The sequence below is a fragment of the Diadema antillarum genome, unplaced genomic scaffold (genome assembly GCF_040938485.1).
Source record: "Diadema antillarum isolate AM-2024a unplaced genomic scaffold, OU_Dant_1.0 scf00000078, whole genome shotgun sequence".
Taxonomy (NCBI): domain Eukaryota; kingdom Metazoa; phylum Echinodermata; class Echinoidea; order Diadematoida; family Diadematidae; genus Diadema; species Diadema antillarum.
In genome coordinates, this window is record NW_027270967.1 from 1,497,778 (window position 1) to 1,515,106 (window position 17,329).

The following is a 17,329-nucleotide window of genomic DNA, read 5'->3' on the forward strand; positions in this document are numbered from 1 at the left end:
AGTAAGCAAATAATCAACGTTGGTGAAGGTGATGGGACAAACTATCACTTTCGAGGCGATCTGGATGTAGCTATCTTTCCGAAGCGCAGCTGAGGAAAGATACCGTATACATTCAGATCGCCGAGGAAGTGATAGTTTGTCTCACTGCCTGAAACTAAATTTGATTACATGTATTTGCTTTATATTCCACATCTAGGGTCCTAGATATTCCCATCTAATTCCACATCTGAAACCGTTTTAGCTGTGTTATGATATCCTCAGGGCTTAGGATACGTAGATTTCTTTATGACGTATGCGCGTAGATGACAAAACAACAAGTTTGCTCTGCGCCCCACGCGTAGCACTGAAATAAAAGTGCGTTGCACTGTGGTCTATCACTTGACCCAGGTCAAATGATAGACCACAGTGCAACGCACTTTCATTTCGCGCATACTCAAAATTGTAAGTTATATCACGCGTTAGGACTGTGTGGACTAAGAGATCAGCGAAACAAAATGACTATCATCATGGAGTGTAACGAACTTTTCTTCTCGGGTGATGTGATGGGCAAAACAACGCATTATCATGTGATCAGCTCTTGACCAATCTTTAGCAAGATTCTTAGTATGTGGAATATAATAAGCAAATAGTCAACGTTGGTGAAGGTGATGGGACAAACTATCACTTCCGAGGCGATCTGGATGTAGCTATCTTTCCGAAGCGCAGCTGAGGAAAGATAGCGTACACATTCAGATCGCCGAGGAAGTGATAGTTTGTCTCATTGCCTGAAACTAAAAGTTGATTATTTGCTTTATATTCCACATCTAGGGTCCTAGAAATTCCCATTTTATTCCACATCTGAAACCGTTTTAGTTGTCTTTAGGTATCTTTAGGGCTTAGGCTACTTGTGCGCTAGATGACAAAACAATGAATTTGCTGCGCACACCGCGCGGCACAGAAGTGAAAGTGCGTTGCACTGTGTACTATCAAGTGACCTAGGTCACATGATAGTCCACAGTGCAACGCACTTTTATTTCGCGCGTACTCATCTTGCGTTAGGACTTTGTGGACTGTGTGGAGATCAGCGAAACAAAAGGGACTATCAACATAATTGTAGTGTAACGAACTTTTCTTCTCAGGAGATGTGATGGGCAAAACTACGCTTCATCACGTGATCAGCTCTGGACCAATCCTATTGCAACATTCTTACTATGTGGAATATAATCTGAATTATATTCCACATACTAAGAATCTTGCTATAGGATTGGTCCAGAGCTGATCACGAGATGAAGCGTAGTTTTGCCCATCACATCTCCTGAGAAGAAAAGTTCGTTTATGTTGATATTCCCTTTTGTTTCGCTGATCTCCACACAGTCCACAAAGTCCTAACGCAAGATGAGTACGCGTGAAATAAAAGTGCGTTGCACTGTGGACTATCATGTGACCTAGGTCACTTGATAGTACACAGTGCAACGCACTTTCACGTCGGTGCCGCGCGGTGCGCGCAGCAAATTTATTATTTTGTCATCTAGCGCACAAGTAGCCTAAGCCCTAAAGATACCCAAAGACAGCTAAAACAGTTTCAGATGTGGAATAAAATGGGAATTTCTAGGACCCTAGATGTGGAATATAAAGCAAATAATCAACTTTTAGTTTCAGGCAATGAGACAAACTATCACTTCCTCGGCGATCTGAATGTGTACGCTATCTTTCCTCAGCTGCGCTTCGGAAAGATAGCTACATCCAGATCGCCTCGGAAGTGATAGTTTGTCCTATCACCTTCACCAACATTGATTATTTGCTTACTATCTACGTAACGTAGATGAGGGCTGTGTGTGATTCTTAAAATCTAAATCCGAATAGACTCTCTTCAACGGCATGCACGAATTACGCCTACTTAGAAGAAAACCGCACCCGTAAAGTGCTCATAGACTCTAGACTAGCTAGGACTAGGACTACTGAGCAGCCAAGGAGTACGTGACAGTCGAATTTTTGATGAGTAGGGTACCTACACTCCCTCGCGTCGCCGTTGACAGCTGTACGTGCACAGCGCTAATAAGGCACAGCTAAAACGTTGTGGTATACCGGTACATACCCCCGCTGCCAGAACTTGAAGAAAGTCCAGACAAAAGCTAGATCCCAAGGTCTAGATCTAGATCCTTGTCCCGCAGGGACTGTTGTTCCTGTGCTAAATTTTGTAGGTAAGGTATCTGCTTTATGTTTTTTGTAGCCGAGATAATTCTCGTGGTGATTTTATTCACACCAACGACTAACGTTAGATCTAACAGTAAGCAAATACTAACAACTGTTAGTAATCAACGTTGATGAAGGTGATGGGACAAACTATCATTTCCGAGGCGATCTGGATGGAGCTATCTTTCCGAAGCGCAGCTGAGGAAAGATAGCGCACACATTCAGATCGCCGAGGAAGTGACAGTTTGTATCATTGCATAAAACTAAAAGTTGATTATTTGCTTTACATTCCACATCTAGGGTCCTAGAAATTCCCATTTTATTCCACATCTGAAACCGTGCTGTCTGTAGGTATCCTTACGGCTTATGCTACGTGTGCGCGTAGATGACAAAACAATGAATTTGCTGCGCACACCGCGCGGCACCGAAGTGAGAGTGCGTTGCACTGTGTACTATCAAGTGTTATAAAATGGGCTCAAGAACGTAGCCAATAGGAAGCGCTGAAATGAGTCACGTGGGGTTTGATTACTTTAGTACCATTGCACTGCAGTACCAGTGCGCACTCAATCAGTTGTTACAAGTGCGTCGCGCGCTATACTATTCGCGCTGTCAATCCTGAAAACAACTTCTAGTTCGGGCTGCCGGCCGGCCTTTCTTGTGTGCATAATATAATATGTGGCGTACGTATACAGTACTCTTATACGTACAGTACTTACATGTGCGGGATTTCCGAGTGCGACGTGCTTGACTCGACTCTCTCGAGCGAGTGCTACTGTAGCTGACTGGTATTGACCCACAAAGGTACGTGAAAAATGCTGTTAGTTTTCGACCCATTTTATAAAACAAATGATGCACAGGATTATTTCGTGGCGTTAGTGGAAATGTAGCTCACTCTCAGGTATTTACAATGTATAGTGCATGTTGCACAATTTAGTAGAGGCTACTATGTAATCCCGTGAGATTTTTGTGCCAAAATTGATTTTTTAGCTAACTTTGTCAATTTGGGGGTGCTGAGTCCAAAAAACTTTGGTTCCCTTTTTTCCAACCACGTCTTCAGCCGCCATTTTGAATTTCAAAATGGCCGCCATAGCAAACTGTATTTTGACCCATATATCATAAAGTGAGCATTGTTGAAGCTTCAAATTTGGTGCAAATTGTATGAGTGTGGTGTCAGACACTCTGATATATCTTTTCCTGATATTGTGGATTGTTTTGATACAATTTCTAGGCTGCCATCTTGAATTTCAAAATGGCCGCCATGGGAAACTGTAATTTGACCCATATCTCATAAAGTGAGCATTGTAGAAGCTTCAAATTTGGTTCAGAATGCCACGTTGTGATGTCAGACACTCTGATATATCTTTTTCTAATATTGTGCATTGTTTTTTCCAGTTTGTAGGCTGCCATCTTGAATTTCAAAATGGCCACCATAGCGTTTTTACCCATATCCTAGGTTGCAATTATTGTAGAAGCATCAAATTTTCAAGAATGCGCATGCTTGTGGTGTCCAACGTTCCAGTACAGCTGTTTCCTAATTGTGAATCATTAGACAGGTAACCATGTTGAAATTCAAGATGGCTGCTATATAGAAAACATATAATACTACATTGTAAGCCAGGCGCGCCGGAAGCAGTTTTGGATTGGGGGGGGGGGGGCAAACATTGGAGGGGGCTCAAGATTAGACCATGCAATGTTGCACAATATACACATATATACACACACACACACACACACGCACGCACACACATCTATTATATATATGTAAAGTGGCGTACGGTGGGTCGAAACATGGGGGGGGGGAACCATAAAGTAATTTTGACGGTCTGTATGCTTGTGCGTGTGTGCGTGAGCAATAATGGGACTACAATACATTAAGGAATGTGATACATTTAACAACGCAGTCCTTGATAACATTGTAAGTTTTCCTTACATGGATTATGGAATGACGGTGTGAAACGATCGACAAATTATATACTGTCAGCAACATAAGGTGAATGGCATAACAATAAAATGCGAGCGAGCGAAGCGAGCGAGCTTGAAATTTTTGATATTCTACAGTTCCAAAACTGGAGTTTTAATTGTAGCTACATATTTCGCTTTGAAATAAATGGGGGCGCATCGGGCGCAACTGCTGGCAATTATTGGCAGCAACATTAGGAGAATGGCATAACGATTCAATGCAAGCGAGCGAAGCGAGCAAGCTTGAAAATTTTGACATTTTACAGTCCCAAAACTCCCGTTTGTAGCTATATTTATCTTTCGCTTTGGAAATGAAGGGGTGGGGGCATCGGGCGCAACTACTGGCAATTACTGTCAGCAACATTAGGAGAATGGCATAACGATTCAATGCGAGCGAGCGAAGCGAGCGAGCTTGAAAATTTTGACATTCTGCAGTCCCAAAACTTGGGTTTGTAGCTACATATTTCGCTTTGAAATAAATGGGGGCGCATCGGGCGCAACTGCTGGCAATTATTGGCAGCAACATTAGGAGGATGGCATAACGATTCAATGCGAGCAAGCGAAGCGAGCAAGCTTGAAAACGTTGACATTCTACATTCCCAAAACTTGGGTTTGTTGCTTTATCTTTCACTTTGGAAATTAATGGGGCGACGCATCGGGCGCAACTGCTGGCAATTACTGGCAGCAACATTAGGAGAATGGCATAACGATTCAATGCGAGCGAGCAAAGCGAGCGAGCTTGAGAATTTTGACATTTTACAGTCCGAAACTCCCGTTTGTAGCTATATCTTTCGCTTTGGAAATTAAGGGGGGGCATCGGACGCAACTGCTGGCAATTACTGGCAGCAACATTAGGAGAGTGGCATAACGATTCAATGCGAGCGAGCGAAGCGAGCGAGCTTGAAAATTTTGACATTTTACAGTCCCAAAACTCCCGTTTGTAGCTATATTTATCTTCCGCATTGGAAATGAAGGGGTGGGGGCATCGGGCGCAACTACTGGCAATTACTGTCAGCAACATTAGGAGAATGGCATAACGATTCAATGCGAGCTAGCGAAGCGAGCGAGCTTGAAAATTTTGACATTTAGAGTCCAACAACTGCCGTCGTAGCTATGTTTTTCGCTTTAGAAATTAAGGGGGAGGCGCACTGGGCTCAACTGCTGGATGCGAGCGAGCGAAGCGAGCGAGCTTGAAAATTTTGACATTTTACAGTCCAAACGCTGCCGTTTGTAGCCATATTTTTTCCCTTTTATTCATATAATTATATACATATTTATTTTATTTTCTTTGTTTATTCATTTATTTTTATTATCATTATTATCATTACTATTTTTTTTTTGGGGGGGGGGCAAAAATAAGCTCCTTAGATGAATATGCCAGAATAGTTCTAGCTAGACCGAATTCATTTCCATTTCAAGCAGAATGACAGCCATCTCTCAATTAAAAATGACAGCCATCTCTCAAAATGGTCGCCATAAATGCAAAATGTAAGGACGAGGTTCCAATGATGTCATCAAGCCATGCTGAGGGGCAAAAACTGAGCAAGGGGGGGGGGGGACATACCCCTGTCCCATACATGTGGGCAAGTAAGCATGTAAGCGTTACATCCCATATAGCCAGGCGGGTATATGCGGTTCCAGAATTGCGCGCAAAAGCGGTTTGTTTTTGCCTCTCAGGGAACACATCACTTTGCATCGTGGAACCTCGTTAATGATTACATTTAATCCAAGTCAGTAAAATATTTGTACAAAAGCAACCATTGATGCAATTGAAGGTGATCTTCAAAAACTTGATGCTGCCTCGAGAGATTGAAGACAAACAAGGAAAAGTCTCGCAATGGCAAGAAATGCCACGGTCACCCTACCAGACACCCCATTCACAAGCTTGTTTGTTGGCCACAAACTGAAACTAGATTTGCTAGACACTAGATATATTTCTGGAATAATGCAGAATGAATAAGGAATGAGTAGCCTCTTTCCTGATTGCCCTTGTGTGTTCATCTTCAATCATTAAGACTTCCAAGATGCTTACTGCTGTACAGCCTATGATTCTAAAACAACAAAGGAGCAATAATAGCTCAGTTCTGTGGCACTTTGCATGCATCAGAATTCCTCAATTTAGAAGACCATCACATGAGGGTAATCTCAAAAATTGTCACTGCCTTGAAGCTGATGAATGTGGTGTTTGGCATTCAGCTATCGGAAACATGCAAGGGGGATATTCTACAAACAGATGAAAAGGGCAGTTTTCATCTTCTGTACTAAATTCGCATCTAAGAGAATGAAAATATATTCATTTCTCGGATAGTATGAAAAGGCCAGACATTCAGCTCGTGCAATCAAAATACACCATGTATAAGATTGGATCCAAAGTCATTAAGCATAAGAGGATCACCAACTTCTCAAAACATTTCTACTGGTTCTACAGTCTAATAGACCTGTCATTATCCAGTCATTGCTGGACGATACAATTATCGGAAGGTATAAGTTCTAAGTAATTCCACAATCACTCTTCATCTCATAATTTCATGGCCCTCGTCATTCTCACTAACAAAGGTTCATTTTCATACCCATGCCTTAGAAATCCACAAAACTGAGCCAAATAATCGGCCTGAAAGTTGAAATACTGAGCAGTCATTTCTATCTGACACAGAGACCACATCACGGAAAGAAAAGAAACAAAGGGTTCATCAAAGATGCCATGGGAGCTGTCACCCGTCACTCACAACGAGGAAACAGATAGCCTCATTCCATTTTATGTATTAGATGCTACTTCAAGAGCAACGGGAAAATCAGAGATATTGATGATTATTACGTATACACTGACATTTCAATTCTCCTGGTGGATCTTGTAAGTTTGCTTTACTTACTGCAATGCATGATGTCTGCTCCATCACTGGAAAATTGTTAAAATGATAAAAGTACAATTGACATTATTGAGAGATTATGTTCTGCAGTTTGTTGTGAAAAAAAAACAACTATAAAGGTCTGCTTTTTCATGCCTTTCATGGTGCTGGCTGAAGTTGAAAATTTGAGGATGTCTCAAAGAGCAGATGGACCAAGAAGTATCTGAACCTGGAATCATGCAGAATGTGAAATGACACAGTCCATGTCTTCCAGAAGTTTGGCGTGGATGACTTCAACCAGGATAATCTCCCGCTTTATCCTAGTAGAGTCTTGATACAACACATCGAGAGAGCAAACCTCGTCAACTCTTACAACCTAATTTGTGCCTCTGCCCACAGGGAAATATGATATATTACGTTGTAGCTATTTCCAGAGGGTATCCATAAACTATTAAATTAAATACTTGGAGCTTCGTACACCAACGAAATGCAAAAGTCATTGTTTCTGGAAGAATTTTATAGAACCAATCCTCCCCGTGTACAGCCTTAAAGTGCTGTGACTTCAAAAACTCATGCAGGGAATGAGCCTAGAAGACATTATATCTATTAAAGTGACTATCCCACAAATTTTTAGAATATAGGGCTAATATTGTCAACTCACAACCAAATTGTCTAAACGGGGCATTTAGTCACTCAGACACGATTATTAAGGGGTTATTTTGAAAGTCATTTGTTTTGACGTCAGAATCACATGATTTCCCATTCACAATTTTTATCTAAACGCTACGCTTTTAAAGGAATGTTTCCCATGGCTGCCATTTTGCATTTCAACATGACAGTGTACCTACGGGACAGGAAGTAGTCCCGCCTACGCAATTCACTGAAGTGATTGACTTACACATGAGTGTTCCAGCGTGCTTGGGTTTGCAGTTTAATGATCTTACAGTACCAAATATGGTCGAAATCCATCTTGAATTTCAAGAGTGGCGGCCAATGCGAATAATCCATTATTACAGAATGTATAGGCCCTATGTGTGTGTTTTTAAAAGAATGTACACTGTAAGCCACCATAGACATTAATTGCTTGTAACCAGAGATATTAGCTGAAAAGCAGCCATTTTAAATGTTAAGATGGTCGCCTCGAAAGTGATCTGCAATTTCAGGGAGGGGAAAAGTGCATCTGAATGTGCAACATTATAAGCCTGGTTTATGCCCGAAATGTGAATTTTGTTTATTGCTTACAACAGCCCCTAGCAACATGAGATATTGGTCAAAATATACGTTTTGGTATGGCGGCCATTTTGAATTTCAAGATGGCCACCTTCAATATCAAAATGAACCATCGTTTCAGAAAAAGATGTTTCAGAATGTCTGATAGCATACGCATGCTCTTTGCCCCGAATTACAACCTTACTCAATGTATACGATATGAGATACAGGCCCAATTACATTTGTTATGGTGGCCATTTTGAATTTCAAGATGGCCGCCAATGAAATAATCCATGATTTTAAAAAAAAATGTATATGTTAGTATGCCTGACATCACAAGCATGCTTTTTACCCCGAATTTATACTTTCCATAATACTTATACAACCTTAGATATGGGTAAAATATATTTAGTTATGGCGGCCATTTTGAATTTCAAGATGGCTGCCTAAATATTGTATTAATACTATCAGCAGTATCAGACAATGGTGTACCAGAATGTCTGACATCATAAACATGCTTTTTTCATCAAATTTGAGCCTTCTATGATGCTCACATTATGAGAATTGGGTCAAAAATACAGTTTGCTATGGCGGCCATTTTGAAATTCAAAATGGCGGCTGAAGAAGTGGTCGGAAAAAATGGAACCAAAGTTTTTTGGATTCAGCACCCCCAAATTGACCAAGTTAGCCAAAAAAAAAATCAATTTTGGCACGAAAATCTCACGGGATCCAATATTTCGACATAGTACACTGTACTAATTGTAAATACCCTCGAGTGCGCGGGTGCACGTCACGAGACCGACACCCACGAGTCATACAGCCCACAAGTTATACAGCTCACAAGTCATACAGCCCACGAGTCATACAGCTCACAAGTCATACAGCCCACCAGTTATACAGCCCACGAGTTCGACACTGAGTAAATAAAGCCCACGAGTTCGACATCAAGTAAAATAAGCCCAGGAGTTATACGGCTCACGAGACCAACACTACGCACAAAAGGCTCATGAGACCGACAGTAAGCAAACAAAGCCCACGAGACCGACACTACACTTAAAAGGTCCACGAGACCGACGCTACGCATACAAGGCTCACGAGACCGACATTACGCAAAAGAGGTTCACGAGACCGACACTAAGCAAAGAAGGCCCACGAGACCGACAGGATGAACAGCGCCACCTATAGACCAATAAATTGTATAGGGTGTCCTGATACTTAGCATAGGAAGATATGAGAGATGGAAAAGAAGAGTTGCCATCTCCGGCAGGGTGTAACTCCATCAGTTGCCCCCCCCCCCCCCCCCCCCCCCCTCCCCCCTGAAATGATCAGGATCTTTAATTGTGTTTGCATGGGTGTTTGTTTGTGAAAAAAATGAACAAAGTACAGTAAAAGCGTATAACAGATCTTTCCACAGTAAACCTGCGAGGGTGTTGAATTAGTATTAATTAGAAATACAAATAACGTAATAGTCTATTAAGGCAGCGTAAGGGATTCGGAAAAATTTAGATGCATCCATGAAAACAGCTATTGTATTTCACGAAAAATGTACTGTGTGGAGGAGAATAACACAAGCCACAAATTGAGGTGAATCCCTGCGATATAAAACGTTTTAATCAGTAGCATTACATTACAGTTACAGAGAAAATTACAAATAGATCTTACTGCAAAACTTCCATGCAGGAGGGTAGAAAATCTAAAATAGAATAAGTAACTAGTGAATCGGGAAAGAGAAGAGGTAAAAATTATCTCCTGTCCATCTTCTAGCTAAAAACTGGGAAAGCCTATTAAAATAGCACGATGGCATTATCAAAGCTTTAAAATTAATCCGTACATCGTTCTTGCTCTCTTTTTAATTCATTTGTGGGTTTTTTTTTTTGTCTTTTTTTTTGGGGTGGGATGAAGAATACTAATTCTTCTATTATTTTTTTTTTTTGGGGGGGGGGGGAGCATGAAGAATACAATTCTATTTTTCTACTTGATAACAATGTCGCTCCCACACTTGCCCCCCCCCCCCCCCCCCCCCACCAGAAGTATCTAGAAATACATGTTTGATGTCGTTCATTAAAATTTACAAATTACAACCGGCCAGTATGTTATTTTTCCGTTCATGGAACACCCTGTACAGGTGACTGACATGTAGATGGCGCTGTTTATCCTGTCGGTCTCGTGAGCCTTCTTTGCCTACTGTCGGTCTCGTGAGGTTTCTTTGCTTAGTGTCGGTCTCGTGAGCCTTTTTAGCTTAGTGTCGGTCTCGTGGGCCTTTTTTGCCTACTCTCGGTCTCGTGGGCTTTCTTTGCTTAGTGTCGGTCTCATGAGCCTTTATTGCTTAGTGTCGGTCTCGTGGGCTATGTTTGCTTAGTGTCGGTCTCATGAGCCTTTTGTGCGTAGTGTCGAACTCATTGGCTGTATGACTCCTGAGCCGTATAACTCGTGAGCTGTATGACTCATGGACCTATTATTGATGTCGGTCTCGTGGGATGCCCCCGAGTGCGCTACGCCTCCACTAACGCACTCTGTCCTGTGAATCATTTGTATAACCTAGGTCACATGATAGTCCACAGTGCAACGCACTTTTATTTCGCGCGTATACTCATCTTGCGTTAGGACTGTGTGGACTGTGTGGAAATCAGCGAAACAAAAGGGACTATCAACATAGAGTGTAACGAACTTATCTTCTAAAGTGATGTGATGAGCAAAACTACGCTTCATCACGTGATCAGCTCTGGACTAATCCTATTGCAACATTCTTAGTATGTGGAATATAATTAGTTTTAGTAGGACCCATGTCTCGGAAGAGTGGCCTGACCACGTAGATACTAACAATGCCGCCGCTTCGCGATCCCAGCGCTGGCGCTGTAGTGTAGGTATAGTGCTAGCGTAGGGCCTACTTCCGTATCCATGTAGATATCTCAAAATTCACCTTACCAAATTGCACCAAAATCACAGGAAATACTTTATGACTCATATCCAATTGCTCACGTAAATTTGAACTAAGTCGCTTGTTGGGAAGCGTAAGTGTAGATGTCTACTTTTATGTCGCTAAAAATAACCAGCTCTATGTGTTAAACATGAGTGATCGCGGCGTAGGCCCTAACTGCCTACGCACGCACATACTGAAGTTAGCCATCTAATATCATGCGACAAGTCTTTCAAGTAATCGGGAGCAGAAGAAAAGGTCAGTTTATTAATTATTTGTTGCAAATTGCATGAAAAATATAGTTCCTAAATCACGCAAATCGCCACAATCATTACACTTTTAAGTTTAGTTCTCACGTAAATCCCCGTTCGCACAGTACTAGTCGGCTAGCTTCACTTCTAGATTGTGCAGGTCGCGTTCGCCAAGATCTCTCGCGAAAAGTGAGTTTGTTTTGAGTGACGGCTTGAAAGTCGGCGTCGATATTGATGCTTTCCGATTTTTTATTTCATTCAAATGTAAGAGAGTACTTTAAAATATGCTCAGAAGTATATCCTTTGATTTTGGTGCAATTTGGTTCAGTGAAATTTGAGATATCTACATGGATAGGACAGTACACAAGCGCCGCCTGCAAGCTTATTAGGGCTTAGCGTCGTCTGCTACTTGGTACGAATTAACGTACGCGTAAGCGAGCGCTTGTAATCAGTATGTTAGTTGAGCACCTGATATACGTCACGACATTTTACTCGTCAGCTCATTGGCATAAATAGCACCAATAAAGGGTCATTTTGAATTTGAAATTGCGGACTAGACTGCGATGAAATCCCGCTTTTATTTGCACAGCTTGGTCTTTTGGAATTAGAAGCTGAACAACATATCAAAAAGTAAAATACCGGTACAGTCCCCTTTTAACATCGATTATACGGATTCAAATTTTTACAGTGGTTGTTTCTATCCCTAACTCACATTTCAAAACAATTTTTAAAGCATTAATAATGTTTTTCTGTTTCAGCTGCAAATGGTAAATTATGCCTTTAATTCGCCATTAGTTTTGGTTCTTTTTGAAGGGATAAAGTTGTATCGGACCTCACTCGTGAAGAGACCATCCAGATATTTCTACCTGGAATACCGCCAGAGAAATGGATGATCCTGTCGTCTGCAAGTGACGTGGCCAAGAGCAATCAAACTAGGTCTGTCCCACTGGTGGACTCCTGCTCCATCGTCGGAAATAGCGGGGTTCTCCATGAAAGCAACTGTGGCGACGTCATCGACCAGGGGGATCTAGTCGTACGGATGAACCTCGCGCCTGCTGGCGGGGAATATTCAAGAGACGTTGGATCGAAGACAAATCTAACTACGATCAACTTTGAGCTGAGTAAAACGATGTCGTCGTGCTCCAAGGCAGAGTACACTAACAAGTCACTTGAAGACATACCAGACGAATGTCAAAGTTTGATGAAACTCATGCTTCGTCTTAATAACACTGTCATTTGGTATTTCAAGGCCCATTGGGTGGTAGACCTCATCAAGGAGGGACTGGAGTTTTACAAGGAGTATTACAACCTGCAGGTTTTATTTGCTTACAGTCCTGCAGGCCTATTAAGAACAACACAAAGGTTTGTTTCCTTTGCTCATTATACCGTTGACTTTGTATTTGGATATTCCTTTCTCGCCCAATTCTAAAATTAATGGTTGTGAGTAAACTCTACATGGCAATTAATTTGATGACTTGGGAGGTGACGTAAAATTTTAGCGAAATGCATTAAAGGGCCTACTTCAGATACACCAATGACCCTCATGACAATGAAAAAAAAAATTATCGTGCAAGATTAAGGTAACGATATTCTGTACCGGTAATAGTGAAATTGTATAACTTAAGAACAATTTTGGAAAGACACAAAAGTTTCCCTTCATACAGTTGAGATGAAATATTTTTTTTTTCTCATTTCGTTGTTCATTCATTTGTTCGTTTTTGGGATATTGATTTAGACGGAGATACCTTGAGCTAAAGAAGTTGTGTGCAAAGATACGACGAAATAAGTAGATATAGCTAAATAAATGGTGAAGCAAACTCTTTTTCTTTGGTTCCATTGAAACATAATGAGCGCCTCACGTTATTGTTTGGCTTTTTGTTTTGTTTTGTTTTTTTGTTTTGTTTTTTGTTTTCTTTAATACCGATAGAACAAAATATCTCATATATCGTGGTAAGGGCATTCGCAATATTACTATAAATGATAATGATATCAACTGAATTACTATTCTTGTATCTCCTATCTTCATTTTTAGATGGCTGAGAGTACGAGCTGCAACGACTGGTGCGATAATATATCTCGCAGCTCACAAATTTTGCCGACGAATAACGTTATTCGGATTCTATCCTCGCTACGTCGACCCCACAAACCGAACACTTCGCTATCACTATTACGACAATACACCCAAGAACTACTCGAAGACTCCCCACTCATTCAACAAAGAGTTCGATGTGTGGCAGTCGCTCGAAAAAGACGGGTACTTGCGGGTCATCAACGATTGTGCGGGAAGGTGGGACAAGCACGACTACCGCAGTAAGCTAGACGCGTGACTTCACAACGACACACTTTTTTGCTTTATGATATTTTTTTATTTGAATTTCATTAGATATCAGGTCCATGTTGACGATAAAATTGTGACACACACACATACACACACACATACACACATACGCAGGCATGATTATCAGGTGTGTACATTATTTCAAGTTATACAACACCTATTTAGAATGTAGCTATTCGATTGGTCGAGTGCTCACCCCGTGACATTTAGTTAAAAGTACCATTGCACGCTCTTGCTGTGAGCCGTGCAATTTTGTTTGACCAATATGTTCCATTGCACGGCTCTGATGTCACAATAAACAAACATGTGCCGCGCGCACTCAACAATTATAAGCGCGCTTACAAGCGCTTACTTTTGTCACTCATTTTTGTGAACAACTTCGTTTCGTACGTACGTACACGGTGGCAATTTCAGAAACATGAATGATCATGCGCTACCCAGGGTATCATTAGATAAATTACTCGGCGATGTATACAGCGGATTAATAAGGAATAATTATTCTAATACCAAATAGAGAGCCCCAAAGAACTTATGTGCGCAAACTTAGTGCTAGATCATTTAATTGATTTGTCTGCTATTTATTAATGCACGCTACTCTATCTAGTTGTGCAAGCAAAGTTCAAGCCAAAGTTGAGCTGTCGATCAGCAGAGTGGAGTGTTGTTCTTGTTGTTTACGTGGAGATCTTAGCTGCAGTTGCCTGAACCTGAGCGCGCACACATACATTGTGCGCGCGCACACATACGCACCATAGGGTCCTAAACTGTCATCTACACACAGTGTATTTCTGTTATGTAGAGTACACGTTTACTGTCATTCCGCGAGGTTCGTTCAACTCTCCACTCAAAGGGAATTAACCAATCAGAAACGCGTATTCGCGGCAAACTGAAATCTCGTCAAAAATTAACTGTACAACGCAATGATTTATTCGCCAACCTTACCCGTTCATAGGATCAGTCCACATAAAGTCATTATGTTTTCATAGAATGATATTTCCTCTTTCATTTTATACCTGTTCCATTTTGGTCCACCTTAATTTCGTTGGTCTAGTGTACCCCTTAAGAAAAATGAAAAATATGCAAATTGTGTGTTTTATAATTTCCTTGTTCAGTATATTTTATAATGTATGTCATAACCTTTTAAGTGGTCGAATTTCATCAAAGTACAACTCTTCAGCTTTTTATCGATGTATAAATCATGAAGATTGATAACGTCGTTTGGATTTACAGACACTTTAAAAATGTGGTCTCCCAGCTCATTACGTATTCATGTCCGCGAGGTCCATGCATACGCGTACGATAAATGCGAAGGCTTTTCAGGACGTTGCGGTCTGACTGTATTGTTTTGTGAGCGCACGGGGAGCACTGAATAACAACGAGGCGGTAGGCTCACCCCTCGTGCTAACACGCTAGCAAACGAGCAACAGAGGAGCAGCCAAAATCAAGTGCGTACTCGCGTAAAAGTTCAAAAGTTCGCGTAATACGCGCTGTAGAAATGCATACTTAGTATGCAAAGTACGCCATTACTAAGTGGGTACAATGGCGGCCCCCATGAAATCACTGACACCATTGTAGAGTCCGCCCTCTAGTGGTGGGAAGGAGAAAATCTATGATTTCAGCCCACTTGATGACTGAGATATAAATATCACAAATACGTCACAATGCTTTGTATTGTTGAAAGGGTTGGCTTGTTTGTGTTTTTTCGGTTTTTTTTTTTGGGGGGGGGGGTACCAGCTGCAAAGTTCTTTAACTTTGATGTTTCCTTCTTGTTATAAATATTATTGTTTTGTTAGTAATTTTTACAATGTTATTTTTAGGTTCGTACATTTCTATTCATTTCATTGCAGTTAACTTCAGATTTAACTAAGAAGTACAAGCACACGGTAACAGCTCTGTTACAACTCTGATGGAGTGTTTCATTTTGAATTATTTGTTAACGATTTTCTTTTGGGCAGTATTTTCATTCAGTGTGAGATGCTTTCTGGGCTCATTGTATAGCGTTAGCAGTCACTTAGCACGCTATATAAGTATAGGCCTTATAACTTACAATAATTTGCATTAAAGGGATCGTGATTGGTTGAGACCTAATTTCAGATTTCTAATATTTTTGGTGATATGATTAGAAACCTCTTATGAAATATGGAAGAGTGTGTAATTGTACGAGGAATTCAACGGGGTTTTTTTAAATGAAAATTGGTTTTGAAATGGCTGAGATCAAAAAATTGCAGTTCGAATAAAGTGTGGGACCAGCACTTCATTACGATCGCTTTGTTTTACTTTGCTTTTGGATGTTTCAGTCATTCCAAACCCGGTATTCATCAGATAATCTTTGAATTCCTCTTAAAATGGTATGCTCTGTACTATGTCATAAGCGCTTTCTTGGTATCTCGCAAAAATGAAATTAAAAGCCCAATTCTCATCTCCACCAATACTGTACCATTTCCTTTAAAATATTTGCAAAAATGTGCACAATTGTGATGTTAGCCGCCATTTTTAATTTTTTGAGGGTGCTGGGGTAAACTGGGTCATCGCTCTCTCATTTCTCTCTTATCTATTCGAAGCTATGATAAAAACATCACAGATTTTCTTATTATTCTGTTTAAATTTTAGGCGCTTTAATTATAATTTTCTCTGACGGACCATAATGGATATATCAGGGGCGGATCCAGGAATTCTGTAAAGGGGGGGGGGAGGGGCGTGATTGATATTTCTGGTGCCACTTCCGGGTTTCATTTCATTGTTTTTCTTTTTATTTCTTTTTTTTTAACGAAAATAAAGGGGGGCGTGCGCCGGTTGCGCCCCCCCCCCCCCCCCCCCTGGATCCGCCACTGTATATTGCGATGAAAGTCTTCATGTGTGCATAATTCTAATATTGTCTTAGTCTATCAGTCTATAGTTACTGTTTCTCCCATAATACCCCAACCAATGTCCCACTTCTTTCGGGGGGTGGTCCAATTCACCCCATCCAGAAGTTTTTCTCTGTTTGTTTGTGTGTGTGTGTGTGTTAGAATCCAAACACGTAAGACACTTGTAGGCCTAGGGACATGAGGAATATGAGCAACCTGTCATATAGCCATAATATCAGAAAATTCATCAAATCACAATTTCTGTCCCACTTCACCCCACCCTTGAGATATCCCCTACACTTTTGGAAAACAGCTTGTAACTATAATGGCAGCATGGAATGACACTTAATATGGCAGAGGTTTAAGTCTGATTGAATTGTATATTTTATTCTCTCTTTTTTTTTTGCACAGAGTCTGAAATTTGGATAAAAAACAGAATATCATTACGTTACACGTATACTAAACATATGAAGTAAAGCGTTGAAATCAATATTGTGATGTGTAAATGTGATTTTGATTGTGATTTTAGTTTGAGATCCCCAGACACTTTTGGAAAAAAGCTTGTAAATATAATGGCCACACTTTTTGTGCACCATACATTGTTACATTTCAGAGAGTCACGGTGCAAAGCTGCGCACAATTTCAGAATTGCTTTGTGACATCATTTTGCTAATAGTATACTATTTGCAAAATGTCGTCATAGAAGTGACGTCATTTTGCAAATAGTACTTTATGGACTGTCAACTTTCTGAGATAGCTGAAAATACCTTTAATCACGTGAAGCTCTTTCAACC

The 17,329-nt window shown here is 40.8% G+C and overlaps 1 protein-coding gene across 1 annotated transcript; it reads left to right on the forward strand.

The window, feature by feature from the left end:
- The first annotated feature begins 11,008 nt into the window (after positions 1–11,008).
- LOC139717641 (alpha-2,8-sialyltransferase 8B-like) lies at positions 11,009–13,681 on the forward strand. Its single transcript, XM_071629148.1, has 3 exons — positions 11,009–11,046; positions 12,168–12,716; positions 13,387–13,681. The coding sequence occupies exons 1-3, from the start codon at positions 11,009–11,011 to the stop codon at positions 13,679–13,681; spliced, it is 882 nt and encodes a 293-aa protein (XP_071485249.1).
- The last annotated feature ends 3,648 nt before the right edge of the window (positions 13,682–17,329 follow it).